This window comes from Anas platyrhynchos, chromosome 8, assembly GCF_047663525.1.
Source record: "Anas platyrhynchos isolate ZD024472 breed Pekin duck chromosome 8, IASCAAS_PekinDuck_T2T, whole genome shotgun sequence".
Classification (NCBI taxonomy): domain Eukaryota; kingdom Metazoa; phylum Chordata; class Aves; order Anseriformes; family Anatidae; genus Anas; species Anas platyrhynchos.
Window position 1 is genome coordinate 8,170,111 of NC_092594.1, and position 18,148 is coordinate 8,188,258.

The following is an 18,148-nucleotide window of genomic DNA, read 5'->3' on the forward strand; positions in this document are numbered from 1 at the left end:
CAAAATTATGTTTTAATGCCCTGAACAGCAACACCTCTGTTGAAATTCATGCTCAAAATTAGGTTACTATTTAGTAGAAAACTAGCGTGGGTTTCATATGATTTGATGGTCATGGATACATTGCAATTACACAAAGACTCCATTTTATGTACTTAATTCTCCATATTTCAGAATATCTTTACCTAAGAGAGAGAATAATTATCATCACTTATCTGATGGATATACTTTGGTAATGGCTTTAAAAAAACAACACATTTCAAATTAATTTTTATGTTTATAATAATTCAGAGTCTTTATTTCTCGTTGGAAAATAGGCATATGTAGCTCAAAAAAAAGTTTCCTTCCATCAGCAGACACTAGCTATACATAACAGAAAAAATTGTCTAAAGTAAAAGTGTGACTCTGCTTAGATATTTCTATATCCTCTATATAGAGCAGCATTTTGCAAGACAAAAAAATAAACTGGGCACTCTAGATTTTTTTCTGGTACTTTTGTAAGCCAGCAATCTGAGCTGAAAATAAATTTTTTAAAAATTATATCAATGCTGAAACTTGATGTTTTAGATTCATGTACTACCTAATAAATAGCTGTGTTTCAGAAGTTACAGTTTATGTGTGTGTGTGTGTATATATATATATATATATATATATATACATACACATATACGTATACATGTACATATGCACGTATACTATATATATGGTCTTCTGTTTTCTTTTTCTGATTTTCTTTTCTAGCTAAATAAATCTGGTACTGAATCTGTTGGTATAAGGAATACTTCCTGGACAGAACACAGCAAGAAAGATTGTGGAAGAGATTCTTCCACTAATCAGGATAAAATGAAATCTGATGGATTAGGAGCATCTGGACATGCATCAAGCACCAACAGAAACACTGCCAATAAGACTTCAAAGCATGAGGATACAAAGGGAAAAGATAGCAAAAAAACTGTTTCCAAAATTACTAAAGATTCAAAAACTGGGGAAAAAACTGCTTCACCAAAGGCTAGAGCTGTCATCAAAACAAAAATAGAAAATAACGGAAATACAAAGGCTGAAAGCATGCCTACCAAGCAAGATACTGAAAAGACATCTGCAAGTGGACAAAAAAATTCAGCAAGTGGCAAAGGATTAAAGAATCATGAAGGAAAAATCACAGGTGCCAGGCCTAAAGTGCTGACTGTAACTGCAAGTGTGCAAATCAAAACTAAACCATTGAAAAAATACACAGGGAAGGAATCTCCATCCATAGCGACTGTGGCAGGAACATCCAGCAAGTTAACAAACTCGAGCACAGATATCCAGACTGCCAGCAAACAGGCAGAAGAACCCAAAGAGGATAAATTGGTAGAAGAAGGAAAAAAACGTGCTGGTAATTTACTTATTTATTTTTAAAAAGTCTATCATCAATGAGAGTCATATGTTAAAAATTTTTACATGTTTAGCAGCTATGCAGTATGCAGCTTTCAATAGCTGACCGTCACGTATTAGAATTTTTCAGTACTTTATATGCAATGCATTTTCCCTTATAATTAACTTTGAATTTATTTCACAGCAGTAATAACAAAGTCTTCTTTGAAGACCTCAGATGGAGTCACCAACAAAAAAAAAAAGACTGAGCTTGAGGCTAATGCCACAACAAGCAGGTTTGTTAATAATATGCTTTTTTAGTTTCTACGGATGCATGCTTGGGAAATCTTTTTTTCAGTTTAACTATTAAATTTACTGTTAAACCAACATGTTACTTCTGAGTATCTTTCATTATGATTGTCTATTACATGTTATTCTAAAAAAAAAAATTGTTACTGGAAACACTTTGGATTTCATGTTGGATTCTTTCATGCTAATCATTTGAACATTGTTGTAGGCCATTCAGAACTCTGCACACTTGGAACGGTTAATGACTGCACAAGGTGTTGTAAACTTAGTATTTCTGGGATCGCTTAGAGTGAGCTGCAAAAACAATGCACAGAAAGACAGTTGAAACCCTGTGAAAATATGACAGCGGTCACTTATATAGGTGCACACACACCCCTATATACATACATAGGTGTATATTTTCTTTCCACAAAAGTACATGGTTTAGGTTGGATTTTCAATGTTTATATATATGTGTGTACATTAAAACACATATATTGCTTGTTCAAATGTTATCAAATATTGCTAGATCTTATGCTTGAAAATAATGCATATAATAATTTCTTTGCAGTCTAACAAAAAAGTCAACTGGAAAAGGGTGCAATGAACAAAATGCACAAGCTGTTCTAAAGAAAAAAGGGCATGTGAGTAGCCCTACACAGCAAAAGGCTCAGAACACACCTACCAATTCCCCCAAAAATCAAGGTAAAGTTTCCAGTGGTAATGAAACAGTCCTGCATTGTTTTTGCAAAAACTTGATGGGTGGGTTTTTTTGGTTTTGTTTGTTTGGCTGGTTGGTTTTTTTGTTTGATTGTGTGTTTTTTTTTTTGATTTGTGCAAGCATTGGCAAAATCTTCTGAACAATTTTATTTTCCATATTTCGCTATTGGTGACAACACTAAACTGTAAAATGTAAATGAATGGTTATTTCAAAATATTTAGAGATGGCCTTCTCTGCCAGTTGGCGTTTTCTTCTGTTATCTGCTTCGCCGAGTCTTTTATTTGCTAATAGCTCACATTTCTGTACTTAAAACTATGACTGAGTTCAATAGAAATCCTGTAGGTCAAGCGCTTACAATATACATCAAAGATCCAGACTGCAGACTGTTTCAAGAACTTTCAAGAACAAAGCAAACTTTATAGTTTATGCCTTCCTTTTTTGTTGATTGCCTCCCTAGTAGTTGTTCTGCTGATGCTGACCTACCCCCATGAACTAATATTCAATTTTGACAGCTGTTCAGAGGAAGTGTGGGAAATGACATCATAGAGCACAGAGAGGAAAAAGCTTTATGAAAATATGACATGTTAAGGATGGAGCTCTTTCTAATCCCTTTTGGATCTAGCACTTACTGAGGGTGGGGTGGGAAAGAACGTTCCAGTTGCTTTATCTTATATGCATTATGATACAGAAACCACTGGTCCTGTCAATTTATGGTCATTAGAGATCTTGCAGTATGATCAGACAGAGCAGTGATGTTCATTCTGGTATTCTAATCACATTACTAGTAATGCAATTAGTTTGTACCTCCTGTCATTTCCTCTACAATATAAATTGAATACAGTACCCATCACTTCCTGTGCTAACTGCTGTGCGGTGTTTTTATGCACTACTACATAGCTGCTGCTTTCTACTCCAGTGATGACTACTTTGGTGACAGGTCAAACTCCTTCAGGTATAGTCTACAAGGTGCTTTCATTCCAAAGATGGTATGTAAATGCAGGATGGCATTTTCATCTTGTTTGTATTTAAGATCTCAACTTTTGATTCTTTAACAAGCTTTAAATCCCTTAGTTGAATGAAAAGTTGAGTAATCTGTTTGTCAATACAAATGCACACTAACCTAAATTCAGTGCGTATACATAGACTAAAATCTATAGTCTTTATGTCTGTTTGTTCACTGTTTGTTAGGACCTATGGTGGAATCACCAAAGTCATTGAAATCAGGAATGTCTCCAAAACATAACGAAGAAAAAAATGTGGTACAGCACCTGGTTCAGACAGCACTCCCAGAAAAACTTCCTTCAGCCAAGAAGAAGAGTGTTAAGCAGTCTCAAACACCTGTAACAAAAGCTGCTGCAAAAACACTAACAACCAAAACTCAGACTCCATCAAAGCATGGTGAGATTATGAATAATAAAGACCCAAAACTGAAAACAGCTGGGCAATCTGTATTAAAATCTCAGTCCTCTACCCCAAAACATTCAAGGAGTGAATCTCCTGTTGTCCAGAAGAATATGCATGCCTCAGAGCACAGAAGTCCTGGACAGAAACTTGAAAAAAATATGGCCGATTCTGTAGCAGTTCAGCTTCATGAAAATAATGAATGCAGTTCTGCAAAGCAAAGTGAATTTCTAAACTCTATGATGGAAGGTAGCAGAGAAGATCAATCCTGCCAACCTGATAAACAAAAACTACTGGATCCTCCTGAAAATGAGGAATACAAATCACAATCTAAATCTTTGCCTCTGATTATAGAAGAAACTCTTTCTAAATTGCATGTTTCAGTGCAAAATGAAATGGAAGTAAGACAAATCTGTGGAGATCAGGCTGCAATTCAACAGAATAAAGACAGAAAGACAGATGATAATACTGCTGAATTTCACTGTCAAGCGCAGTCTACCAGTGATGGATACTCAGACTTTTCCAAGGAAACCAATCAAAAGGCTACTGCTTCAGGAAAACTGGTAGAACGTTCAAAAGCAACAACAGTCTGTATCAAACAAAGTGATAAATTAAGCAGCGATATGGGTCTCAACCGTGGTGAAAATACTTTACCGAGCTTTTCGAAAAGGATAACCAATGAAGATGTAACATCATCTCCTCAGGTTCATATGGAGGGATTTCTTTCAGCTGATGAGTTGTGTGATGCACCAGCCCTGACTGAATACAAATCAGTTACAGTAGCTTTAGATGATGTTTCCAAATGTTCCACAGAAGGAGTAAGGGACAAATGTGCACATCATTACACAGAAGGTATTGATCCAATGGAAATGCCGGAAAACCAAGAAAATGCAGAAATTCCCTTTGTGGACCACTGGAGTACTGGAGCGCTAGATCCAAAAGAGAGTCCTGAATCAGATACTGGCAGTGCCACCACATCCTCTGATGATATAAAACCAAGATCAGAAGATTATGATGCTGGAGGTTCTCAGGATGATGAAGGATCCAATGAAAGAGGGATTTCTAAATGCAGCACTATGTTATGCCATGATTTTCTTGGAAGAAGCAGCAGTGACACTAGCACACCTGAAGAATTAAAAATTTATGACAGCAGCCTAAGAATAGAAGTAAAAATGAAAAAAGAAGGTTCTGATCTCTTCCGTGTTAATTCAACAAGTGATGATGAAATACCAAGAAAAAAAAATGAAATTTGGTCCCATCAGGGAAGCGCAAGGACCAGTATTAAAGAAACTGAAAATTCTGCTTTTGGCAATGCACAGTTTACTCAGGAAGCAGACCAAGTTTCTTCTTCTGCTGATGAAACAGAAGATGACAGATCTGAAGCAGAAAATGTTGCAGAAAACATTCCTTCATCAAATGTTCCCACTCAACAGTTCCAAGGAATTGATAATTTAGCTTTTGAAGATGCAACAGAAAATGATAGTGCAAGACAAGAGTTTTCTAAAACTAAAAATTTCAAGCGATCTGTTTTACTTTCAGTAGATGAATGTGAAGAACTGGGATCTGATGATAGAGCAGAAACTCATCCTTCACATCAGCATTCAATAGATTCTCTTACTCCTTCAGATGTATTTGACAGTGTTTCTCAAGAGCACCATGGAAAGACTTTTTATTCAAGATACTCATTGGAAATTGAAGATGGATTCCTGGATTGCAAACAGCCTAAGGATAGAGACAACAGACTGGAAAAAAGTGAAAGTTGTCTCCTACCTCTTCATGGCACTGAAGTGCCAGGGAAGGAGAATCAAGGTACGTCAATGACTGAACAAAACTGCCCAGAGAAAGTATATTCAGAGGCTAGTCCATGTCCAGGGGAAAATCAAAAAGTAAATATAAAGAATGAGGTGGCTATTGAGTTTCAGCAGTGCAATAAATACCTAGACAATGATGCAAAATCTCAAGAAAGACCATGTCATTTGGATCTTCATCAAAGAGAAACAAATGCTGATATGCAAAAGAGCAACTCTGCAAAACCTGTAGAAGCCAGTAAGAATCAGGTACTGACTCAGGAAGGTCAAGTGAGAGACAGTCAACCAGCACCTACTGAATTCGCTAATACTGATTTACTTCCAGGTAATGTACAGAAATAGAAACGTTCAGTCATTCAAGAGCAAATTACTAGGGAAAGCTTTGGCAATTTGCCTGGGATTGAATCCTAAACTGAAGTAATTTTGGCGGAAATTATATTAAATTTAAGTATTTTTAAGTATTTCACTATGGTAAAGAAAGATTGTCTGATATATCCATAAATACCATGCTGTTCAATGAGAAACTTAACTACTACAGGAAAAGATTTAAATGTAATGCTAGAATAAAGATTGGATGCAGTTTTTTGTACCTAAGTTATTTTTGATCCAATCTAACATTGACAGCATCAACTTTTGATGGAAACTTAGTATTTGTTTTGTCTGCTTGACAACATATAGTATGTCTGAATGGGATGTGCAATAACTACAGTAATAACCTTAACTAAAGTGCACTGAACCGTTTACCTGAACAGCTATATGTATTACTGTTGTAATTTATTTATTTATTTATATATTATACACAAACTTGGGTCGTTCTCCCATTGAATATAACTGATTATTTGCCATATACGTCAGTGGGAGCAGGTTTGAACTCTGATTTAGAGGTTGTGAGATGTATAATATTCTAAATTTTACCAGTAAAAACTTATTTCCTAAAAGAGAGATTATACTTAGAACTAAGAAATAAGTTATTCACAGAAGAGTTCTAACTTGTTTGATGTGGCTAGATGAATACTTGTCTAGTTGTTTTGTGTTTTGTCTTTATACCAATAATTCAGTCTGTTTTTCCCATCAAAAATATACAATAGTGTTATCAACTATTGTGTATTCAAGAGCAATGAAATGCTGATGACGATCTATGTTCAACCAAACCATATAACACAAAGACAACAAAAGTTGTACTATTTTATTTTTTAAGTTTTGCTTGCCCTTGCCTGCAGCTGCCATTGCATGTGCAGTGTAGAAATAAGCCTGTGGATGAAGTATTTTGTCTTTAATTCTTTTCTAAGCTGACATGGCTTAAGTCACCATACAGAAATCATTCTCTATTAATTCCCTCCATGCACCTCCTGGTCTAAATTTAATTTATGTAGTAAATGAGAAATTTCATGTGCATTAAATGTGTATTTACATTGTCGTTTTCTGTATCAGAAACTTAATTATGGAGGTTATTGTTAATTACCAGTGGTGATTGCTGCTTTAACTTGATTTATAAACCATACTTCGTTTTTTATATAGGAAATAAATGCCTAAAATTTTGTCAATTTTGTATAACCCTCCATCATCCCCTTTTTAACCTGGTTGGATTATCTTTCCTGAATGAGTTAAATTTGTTCTACACAGCCCTGAGGGGAGGATCACCTGCAATTTTTACATTGTACAGTATTGTGAATTATTTCAGGAGACATAGATGATTATGACACAATGGCACAAACCTGCGTGTTTGAGCACCGGCCTTCAAAAACCCTTTCTCCAATATATGAGATGGATGTTGGAGAAGCAATTGAGCAGAGGATGGATTCAGAAACAGCAGTTCTAGATGTGGATCTTGAAGATCAGCAGTTTGCAGAACAGGATTGGACTCTTCTCAGGCAACTGTTATCTGAGCAGGACTCAAACATAGGTTTCAAAAACTCTGTTCCTGAAGACCTTAACTTAGCACAATGTCTCATCAATCAGACACTGTTTCTGGCACGAGATGGTTCGAATCCTCAGGGTACATCACAAGTCGACACATTCAGTAGGTGGACTGAACTTATGTCTCCACTTGATGACTCTTCAGCAAGCATAACAGTGGCAAGCTTTTCATCTGAAGACTGTTCTTCCCCTCAAGGGGAATGGACAATTCTTGAACTGGAAACTCATCATTAAGGTGATCAAATGTTTGCAACTAACTCCAATCCATTCCCCAAATCTATTTTTGATGCGTTGTTTCCATACAATAATGAAATACTGCATCAGTCAAGAACAAGCAATTCTTGGTACTGAGGCAATCTTTCTGATATAATGAGGTAAATATGTTAATTTATAATCTAGATTTAATTGCAAGTACAATTATTTTTCAAGACTTAAATGTATGTCTTTTCTAAAATGAATTTTGAGCATGTATTTTCTGGAATTGTTAGAAAAATTAGATGACCTGAAAGGAAGATCTCGGTTTCCTCTCTCCTTTTATCTTCCTTTTGCCATTTAATAGTCTCATTGAGCAAGAATTTAAAGATGACTGCACAATTAGTAGAGTTATTCCCTCCTTTTTTTCTCTCTCTTTCTCTATATGGTGACTCAATTTTACAACAATAAAGATTCAGAATGGTTGTGTCGAAAGGTCATGTCTGCCAGAAATTTGTGTTCACAGGAAAGGTTCCAATCTGAATCCCCTTTGGGCTTTATTAATATGAGCAGCTTGTTTCATCTGTTTCATCCACATTTGATTTTTTTTTTGTATTTTTTTTGTTTACAAGTTTTCAATAAATTTTTTAAATATAAGTCTGAAGAGGCTCTGTGCTCTAGGAAGGGCATTGTTTCTTGAAAATGCACGTATTTAAGTAAATATTTTTAATGGCATAGTACGTTAATTCAGAAGAGTTAGGAGAATGCTGCTCCTGTTTTAAAAGAGTATGTCTGATATTTCTAAAAGTGTATCTCAGTCTGAAGTCCTGGTAGAAATAATCTAGTCACTCATATCAGAAGTCTGACTTTGTCTAGAACTAGCTTTGTGTTTCACTTCCTTACAGTTGCACCCTGTAACTTCTGACACTACCTGAGGCATAGCTAGATTCTCAGAGATTCGGTTTTGTTTATTCTCATAAATACTACATTTTTTTTGGGGGGGGGGGTAACAAAATTCTTGTATCTCTCTACTGTAGCTTCTATCCAGAGACTAAATGCCAACATAACCATTCTTCTGTGAGCAGAATGAGATAGGACATCCTTCTCAGTACTGCTCATTCTGTTGCTTCTAGGTGTGAATTTGGGCATAGAGGGGACGGTTTATTGTCTCTTCTGATTTGATAGGGGAAGAGGGGAGTGAGAAATTATTCATTGTTCTTACAAAGACAGAATTCTTCCTGAAGCACAGAGGGTTTTTTTCCCTGCAGGGGTTACCCCCTCTAAAATTCCTGCAGTAAGGAAATGATAGGGCTTGTCATTCACACAGTTCAAAATCTAAAGAAGTATCCTACCTCCTCTTAGTCATTAACAGCCTTTTACTGCCATACAGCACTTCTAACTTTTTTTTTTTTAACTATAAAGCACAACTTTAGCTGGCTTTAACAATGATAATATAGTCAGTTTTGCAGAACTCTGGCAGGGCACCTTAATTTTCTGTAGGAACTTCATTTATTTTTTATCAATAGTCAGAAACTCTCATTGTGTTGAAATATGAAGTTGCCCTAACACATTACTAAAGTTGTCATAAAGTCATAACTTGTGTTTGGACTTGACAAAATAAAGGGCTCTAAGGCAAAACATTTACTCAAGAAAGCCACTTTTTTGAACTTCTGTTACAGAAGTAAAAGTGACATTTTATTTTCCCCAAAGAAATTGAGGAGGAGTTGTATTACTTTCTTTAATATCAAGAAAGGGGGGGAAAAAAAAATAAAACCCTCCTCTCTTTTCCTGACAATGAAGAAGGACTCAGAACCCATGCAAGAAAGATATTCATTCTCATAGTAACTTTTCCTGTAGTCTTCTTAGCTTTTATCAGCATTAATATTCTGTGATATTAAAATTTTAAATATATCTGTTGTATATAGCCAAGCCTTTATTATTGAAGGAGTTAGGAGAACCTTTAGAGGTGCAAGTCATCAAGAAAACAGCTTTTAACAGCTTTTACTTTCAAGGTCACAAGCAAGGGCAGTAACTTCTGAATAAAAAAAAAAAAAAAAAAAAAAACAACTAGAGAAGCTCTCACAGAATGTTGAAGAAATGTGTTGTTTGTTTTTTTTTTCTCAACTTCTGTGCAAAATGTGGTCATAAAAGATGATTAAAATACTGTTTAATCAACTTTAAAATCCTGGTTGATGCCCCTGGTGGACATTCAAATGTTAAATGAAATGATGGAAAGAAGATAAAGGATTAGGAAAAGTGACAAAGTGAAAGAAAGGTTCCCCTTGTCTATTTTTTGCTTTACCCATATTTTTAACTTACGGAATTAAAAAAAATAACTGAAAACCAGCACACAAAGTTTCACACTTTGCATATTGAGATATAATCATGTTACTGAGCTGTATTTTTATTTACTTTTCCAGCTGCTGTATAACAATTAAATCAGATTCTCTCTTCAAATACCCACTGATGTTATAATTCCTGTAATAGTTTTGCAGCAGACCAATGATTAGGATTTGGTGTATTGTTCAATTGATGCATATGTAACAATAGAATTCAGCTTCCCACAGCCACAGACTCTCTGTAGAAGTAGCAAGAACAAAAAGCAGTATTGTTTTTAATTCACATTACCAGACTGCCTGTGAGTCTTAATCAGACCAGCATCCCACTGGCTAGACACTGTACAAACACAGAACAAAAACGAAGGCTTCCCAGCGTGGCTATAATCCAAGTTAAGGCAAAAGGTTTAAAAAAAAAAAAAAAAAAAAAGGATGCAAAAGTAAAATGAGAGTCAATATTAGTTCAGCCAATCAGCAATAGTTTCAGTGCACCATCAGTTTAAACGGTTGTGTTTTTTTTTCTCTCTGTATGCATTATGGGAAGAGAAAATTGGAGGAAGCTGTAAGGATCTATATTCCTGACCAATCCTGCTTGTCTGCTTGTGCTCAATGTTGTTTAATAGTCCCTCCTCATTTAGGAGGCTGTGCAAGCTTTAGGCAGGTATAGGTGGCTGTCTGTTTAATAGCATCAATCACTTGAGTTCTCTGGAACCTGCTCACATCTCCTGACAATCATTCTGCCAATGTACTGGCCTCTCTCCAAAGCATGAGAGAATGGACAAAGGTTTGTTTGAAAACTTAATATGCAGGTAGCCAAAGCTAGTATCATGGGCCCCGAATGAATAGGGCGTAAGAGGTCCTGAATGACCTCTGATGTAAAGACAAGGTATGTACACCCACTGAAACAAGATGGCATAGTCAAAGTAATGGTTAAGAATTTATCTTGGCAGTAGTATTTTGAATGAGTAACAGCAGTAAAATTGTTTTTTGTCAGTCTAGAAGAGAAACTTGCAGTCAAAAGGTAATACTGACAGCTTCCATGAGATCTGCTTATGTGAATGGATAAAGTTGCCTGTATCCTACAGGGAATAAAGAATCAGAAATTTAGAAGGGAGAACTTGGAAATCAGACTTTAAGACGATGACCCTGTTTTTGCTTATCCTGAATGACGTTTTATGGAAGTAAAAAACAGGAAGGATGTTTAACAGGTATAGATGTATTACGTTCAAAATAGGCTAGACCTCCAGACGGTCCAGATGTCATACCAGCATAATTAACTGTTTTTGTCTGGGAAGGAAGAGTCTGAATTGCATTGGAGAAGCAGCCTTGCCAGTTTTTTCCGTGCTAGCTAAAATTGTATTTGTGGAATAAATCACATATTGCAGACAAGAAAAGAGAAAGAACTTGAGGCCTGAACACTTGGACCCCTACAGGAAATTGAGGTTCTTTCAAAGGATTTGGTTGAAAAATAATCAAGGAAGCTAAGAAAATAAACAAAGGTGGAGACAGGAGTCAAATGAGGGAGGCAGAATATAAGAAAAGAAAAAAAAAAAATTGAAAATGGACCAGGAGATAGATGATGTGAATAAAACAGCAATTTTGAGGCTGGTTAAGAAAATGTTCTTAGGTGCAATCAAGATGAGATTCTAGCTTCCTTCGAATGGAGGAGCTTGGAAGAATATGGGAGAAAGGTAGGAAGGAAACTGAAGCTAGCAAGTAAGAGAGAGGCATCAGTTAACAAAACACATCAGTTAATATGTTTAATTTTGATTTTAAATGCATAAGATGCCATATTTATACAGCGTAGCACAAGAAATCAGGAGACTAAGACCTAAAATGAAGATCAGGAGAGATGAGTAAGTATGTGTGAAATTAGATCAGCATGCAGTCAGGGCTGTTACTGTAAGTGATCGGATGAGAGTGCAAGAGATGAATGTGTGCTTTTGTGGTATGGGTAGTGGAAAAGATGCATCATAAATGTATCATTTTTCTCTTGGAAAAAAATTGCTATAGAATCATAGAATGAATAGAAACAGAAAAATCACAGAATTACAGAAGAATTCAGGCCTGAATGGACCTCTGAAGGTCTCTAGGCTAACCTCCGGCTAAAAGCAGGGGTAACTTCAAAGTTAGTTGAGGTTGCTGGGCTTTATGAAGGTCTGTAGCATGTCAAATTGGAATAAAGTCAGTAGACAGGAACACAATGCACACTGGAAATAGTTACTTGAGATACAAATGTTCGCGTTATAATAAAACTATTTGAAAGTATTTTGAAAAAGATTAGTCAAGAAGCGTAAGAAATACGCCTGGCTTGCAATATTTTTAATTTCTGGCTAATACATGATTTGACTGTATGTATTGAATAATCTTATTCCACATTTTACTTTTTAAGGTTTTAAATCTATTTCAAAACTACACTGAATTGTCAAACCTACAAATTTTAATATTGCTTCAGAGGAGCTAGTGGGCAAGAAAACATCCCATTTTCCTCACACAAAGTTTGTCCATAATACGAATTCCCCTAACATCATCTATCTTACTTTCTTTCAGGGAATATACACACAAAAAATAATGTACCTGTTCTAATCACAGATCACAGAAGACTTTTAAAACTCTGAATATATATTACTGCCATCTGCAAAATAATTACTCGCATGTTTATACTACTTTGTTGCAGAAAAGCTAAACCTTTGCATGAAGGAATTAAGAACTGCTCTTAATGTTGATCATCTGTTGCTCAAATCCAAGACATTTAAGTAGGCATAATTTTGCTTCCACTAATATCAAAGGCAAAACTCCTGTTGACCTCTGCTAAAATAGGTTCAAGGCTTAGCTATTTTAAATGCATGTACTAGAAATGCTATTTTTCCAATATCTGTATTTCTTACTATTCTAGTTTTATTCTAACCTATAATACTGTACAATTGGAATGGTGACAAATTGCAGCTAGAAAGACTTCAATTTAGGAGTCATAATTGTATGTATTCTGTTAATATTTCATGCCTGGAGTGATTTAACATTTATACTATGATAGATGACATTCTTGCCAGGACTACACAGGAACTAAAGACAAAAGAGAATCAGAAGTAGCAGCTTTGCTACAATAGATGGTTCCATGGAAAGAGGCTTTTACATTTGAAACCCAGTATAATTAGAAGTTTTAATCTCTTGCAGAAAATCCATAGTGGTTTTCACCTTTATCTCTTGAACACTATAGCTATAAGCTATATATGCTGTTTTTCAAAAATAAGCTTTAATGCATTTTATTTTGGAAAAATTACAGCTCAAATTCATTCTTTGCTCATTTAACACCAAGCTTCCTATTGGCAACTACTACATGTGTTTAAGGAAACTAAACATGGAAGAAAATGATTTATATAAAACGCGGATATCAGTTGAGGAAAAATAGTGATTTCAGTGTGTATATATATATATATATACATATTTTTTACCTTTGATAATAGATGAATAAGCTAAACAATGCATGCATGCACATGCACACCTATTTATTTCTTGCATTTAACCTTTCTTTTTTACTTGCTATACGTCATCTACACTGTACAGTGAATTAGGCTACAGTTCTGCAAACATGAGTAAATCTGCTCAAACATTTGCAGACTGGCTTTCAGGTTAACATTCACTTCTCAGAAAGGGTAATGGAACTGGCACTGGGGGCAAGCACTATGCATACTTGTGTTTTCAGATGGTACTCTCAACTTAATGAGATTCTAATCTTGATGAACCATCTGGATGGAGCTAAAGTATGCGATAATTAATAATGGAATTCCATTAGGTTTCTTCCCTAATCTCTTTGACTTATTACTGAAATTCCCAGCTCAGAAGACTGTTCCATTAGGGAAATCAAAATCCTGAGAAATGTAACTTCCTGCATTACGTGGAACAAATAATCTTTTGCTATTGCACTGTAAAATATGAATGCTGATCAGATCTCCAAAACCAGAAGCCTCAGTATTTGGGGGGAGGTGACTATACCTCAGTAATTAGATACAGTTAACAAGGACATCAATGGCCAAAATATTTTTTTCAAAATGTTAACTGAAGACAACTGAAATGGACATAACTGAATGCTCTGGTGAATCTGAACACTTGCATGCACAAATGTGGGGACTGACCCCATTACCCGGACAATTCACCACATTTTATAATTATGTACTGGAGTAAAAGTGACTCTGACTTTTTCTCAGCTCCCTCTGAAGTTACTGTGAGTGGTATCAGATCCATATTTATAAAACTAGGGATATTTTAAAACATTTGAACAGAAGGATTGGTAACCTGAATAAAAATTTTAGCTTGTATAACCAAATTAAGACTGAGCTTAGTAAGGCTGTAACAAATTACTTAAATTGAAGAGCATCCTCATTTCTGCAACCCTGGTACCTTGGGTTTACTGTGATCAAACAAATGTGTGATTTTCTTAAACTTGTGTTTAGTGAGATCATTTTAATTTCTTGCTTCTTTTTTATAACCCTCCTATGAATGCAGCATGGCATCCTGCCTTTCAGTAGAATTATATCAATATGCTTAGGACAAAACATACGTACATGCCAGATTCAGTGTTGGTAGCATAAAAACTTTTAGTTACCTTCATAGAATGAGGTAATTTTAATGCTCGTGAACATAAGACCCACCTCTAAGTGAAATTTTATACCTGTAACAAGAGGTCTGCCTGTATCTTTGTGGTAGAGCAAGAAACTTAAATCCCTATTTTCTGGATTGTCGTGCTCTAGTAATTGAGATTAATCCTAATATGCATAATGGGGTGCATTTGGAGAAAAGTCTGAGTCACTAGCTGTAATCCATGCCTTAATGGATCCTATAATATTTTGACCATTCAGTCTTTGGGAGAGTAAGGAGCATGTTAAGCTCTCAAGCTGAATGCTTGCATGTTTTCAACCTACTTGTTTTCCAGACATTAATAATTAGAATCACAGCTGGGGTCTAAGTAACCATATTTCCAAATGATTCCTTGTGAACCTAGTCTTTTGCTTTCAGAATCACTGTATGGTTGCATAGTCCCACAAGCTTTTTCCCCATGCTACATATTGAAGATTCTTTATTGATTTGTGTATGACAGATGGAAATAATAAATCCTACATGTAACTTAAAAGCTGTGTCATTGTACTTCATTGAATGCGTGGACAGCTGCCATCAATTTTAATTTGTGTTCTGTAAATTGAAAAAAGTGACTTTCTTTTTCCATGCATTTAGTGGACCTTCAGTCCAACTTTCTCTCCTCTAATGTGGAAAAAAGTACTTTTTATTGGATCATGTTGTCAGAGAACAGGACAGGTGATGTGTGTGAAGATGAAAAATTAGTTTTCTCATAGGAATCCATAGAAAAGACAAGTAGCTGTGGGACTGCCCTGCAAAATCAGATATCAAAATAGGTGCTGATTCAGAACATTCAGGATATGATCCTGTCTTTTATCGTTAAAAAAAAAAAAAAAAAAAGCATGAAAACTTTTTCATTTAAAGCTCTTTTGCTTTCTTCTTGATTCATTATTAGAACTCTAACAATCAGTCTCTCGATGCACTGGTCAAATCACAGAATCACAGAATTTCTAGGTTGGAAGAGACCTCAAGATCATCGAGTCCAACCTCTAACCTAACACTAACAGTCCCCACTAAACCATATCCCTAAGCTCTACATCTAAACGTCTTTTGAAGACTTCCAGGGATGGTGACTCCACCACCTCCCTGGGCAGGACTCTTTCAGTCTTGAGGATTTGCCTCCCTGGGCAAATCCTCAAGACTGAAAGAGTCCAAAGTTGTAGAAGAACTGAAGGTCATTCAGTAACATCAGTTGTACATCTACGTACTTCCTTTCAACCTAACCCAAAACAATTCTTCCTACACATTTTTTACATTCTTGCAGAACACTTGAGTAGGTCTACAAAACTTAGTAATAACTGGATACTTAATCTCCATACATTTACAACTGAGTTTTTACTGTAGTCCCAAGTAGCAAAATGTTGCCTCCTATGTTAGCAACAAGATGTCTGAAGGTGATCAAAAGAGACTTTAGGGATTTGGGGTGACTACTTAGAGGATCAGGGGCACAGGTTGTGTTTGCCTCTGTCCTTCCGATAGGGGGGATCGAAGCTAAAAGGTGTGCTGTTCACATAAACTCGTGGCCTTGAGACTGGTGTGACCGGCAGAACTTTGGGTTCTTTGACCACGGGAAGGTCTATGCTACACCGGGCCTGATGGCACCGGATGGGATGCGCCTCTCTCGGAGAGGAGTAAGGATCTTTGGTCAGGAGTTGGCAGGGCTGATAGATAGGGCTTTAAACTAGAGTCGAAGGGGGAAGGGGCTAAAACCAGGCACGCCGGTGATGACCTAAGGGATGGTACGCTAGAATCAGAGGGGCTGTGTGCCAGTGAGGTCCTTCGGTTAGATCCACAAGGTGCTGAGTGTAAGGAGACGCACCTGAAATGCTTCTACACAAACGCACGCAGTATGAGGAATAAAATGGATGAGCTAGAAGAACTGGCCCAGTCCCGCAACTACGATATCATCGGCATAAGCGAAACCTGGTGGGATGAGTCCTGTGACTGGGGTGTTGCGATAGATGGTTACAGGCTCTTCAGGAGGGACAGGCAGGGTAGGCAAGGTGGTGGGGTGGCGATGTATGTGAAGCAGGGGCTGGACTGTGTGGAACTTCAAGTCGGCGATGGCAAAGTTGAGAGCCTCTGGGTAAGGATCAAGGGACGAACAAATAAAGGGGATGTCGTTGTGGGAGTCTATTACAGACCACCTGGCCAGGACGATAGCGCCGATAAATTATTCTTTACAGAACTAAGACAGGCCTCGAGATTAACTCCCCTTTTCCTTATGGGGGACTTCAACTTGCCACACGTTAACTGGGAGTGCCACACGGCTGACACGAGCAAGTCCAGGAGGTTCATGAAGCACCTAGATGATAACTTCTTGGTGCAGGTGCTAACGGAGCCAACTAGGAAAGGTGCCCTCCTAGACCTGTTGCTAGAAAACAGAGAGGGTCTGGTGGGAGATGTGGTGATTGGTGGCCGCCTCGGTCATAGCGACCATGAAGTGGTTGAGTTCAAAATTTACGGTGACAGAAGGAAAGGTGCCACCAAAATATCATCCCTAGATATGGGGAAGGCGGACTTCAGGCTGCTCGGGGAACTAGTCAGCAAGGTCCCCTGGGAAGCTGCTCTTGAAGGCCTTGATGTCCACCAGTGCTGGTCATTCTTTAACCGATGCCTCCTAGAAGCACAAGAACAGGCAGTTCCTAAATATCGCAAGTCAGGCAGGCGCGGCAGGAGGCCGGCGTGGCTGACCAGGAACATTCTAATGGAGATTAGGTGGAAACAGAGAGTGTTTCGCTACTGGAAGGAGGGCCAGGTGACATGGAAAGAATACAGGGATGCTGTTCGTGTTTGTAGGAAGAAAATTCGTGTGGCTAAAGCACACCTAGAGTTGAAGCTGGCTGTGTCTGTGAGAGAAAATAAAAAGGGTTTTTTTAGATATGTGAATGGAAAAAGGAGAACTAAAGAATACATAGGGCCGCTCCTTGATAAGGAAGGTCTCCTCAAAGACAATGACATAAGCAAAGCAGAGACGCTTAACGCCTTCTTTGCCTCTGTTTTCAATGCCGATGATGGGCTTCAGGACCCAGGGTGCCCTGAGCTGGAGGACCGGGACGGTGGGGATGACAAACTCCCAACCGACCCTGAACGTGTGCGGGATTTGCTACTTCACCTGGATCCCTACAAGTCCATGGGTCCGGATGGGATTCATCCCCGGGTACTGAAAGAGCTGGCGGACGTCATTGCGGAACCTCTCTCAATTATTTTTCAATGATCCTGGGAATCTGGAGGGGTCCTGGTAGACTAGAAGCTGGCAAATGTTGTGCCGATTTTCAAGAAGGGTCAGAAAGAAGACCCTAGCAATTACAGGCCTGTCAGTCTCACGTCAGTGCCTGGTAAAATCATGGAGAAGATGGTTCTCGAACTTATTGAGGCGCACCTGGGGGACAAAGCAGTCATTGGTCCCAGCCAGCATGGGTTTGTGAAGGGTAGGTCCTGCCTAACTAACCTGATTTCCTTTTATGAGAAGATCACCCGTATGGTGGACCAAGGGAAACCAG

The 18,148-nt window shown here is 37.4% G+C and overlaps 1 protein-coding gene across 3 annotated transcripts in view; it reads left to right on the forward strand.

Moving 5' to 3' along the window:
- BTBD8 (BTB domain containing 8) overlaps positions 1–15,141 on the forward strand; it is a 41,141-nt gene extending 26,000 nt beyond the window's left edge. The window contains exons 14-18 of one of the 3 annotated variants that reach the window (XM_027463471.3): positions 739–1,372; positions 1,556–1,646; positions 2,210–2,343; positions 3,548–5,893; positions 7,250–15,141. In XM_027463471.3, coding sequence (XP_027319272.3) covers positions 739–1,372; positions 1,556–1,646; positions 2,210–2,343; positions 3,548–5,893; positions 7,250–7,719 — 3,675 coding nt within the window. In that variant the 3' untranslated portion in view covers positions 7,720–15,141. The remainder of the gene's footprint in view (positions 1–738; positions 1,373–1,555; positions 1,647–2,209; positions 2,344–3,547; positions 5,894–7,249) is intronic. The other 2 variants (XM_038182767.2, XM_027463473.3) reach the window with 2 other exon arrangements.
- Positions 15,142–18,148: the final 3,007 nt, after the last annotated feature.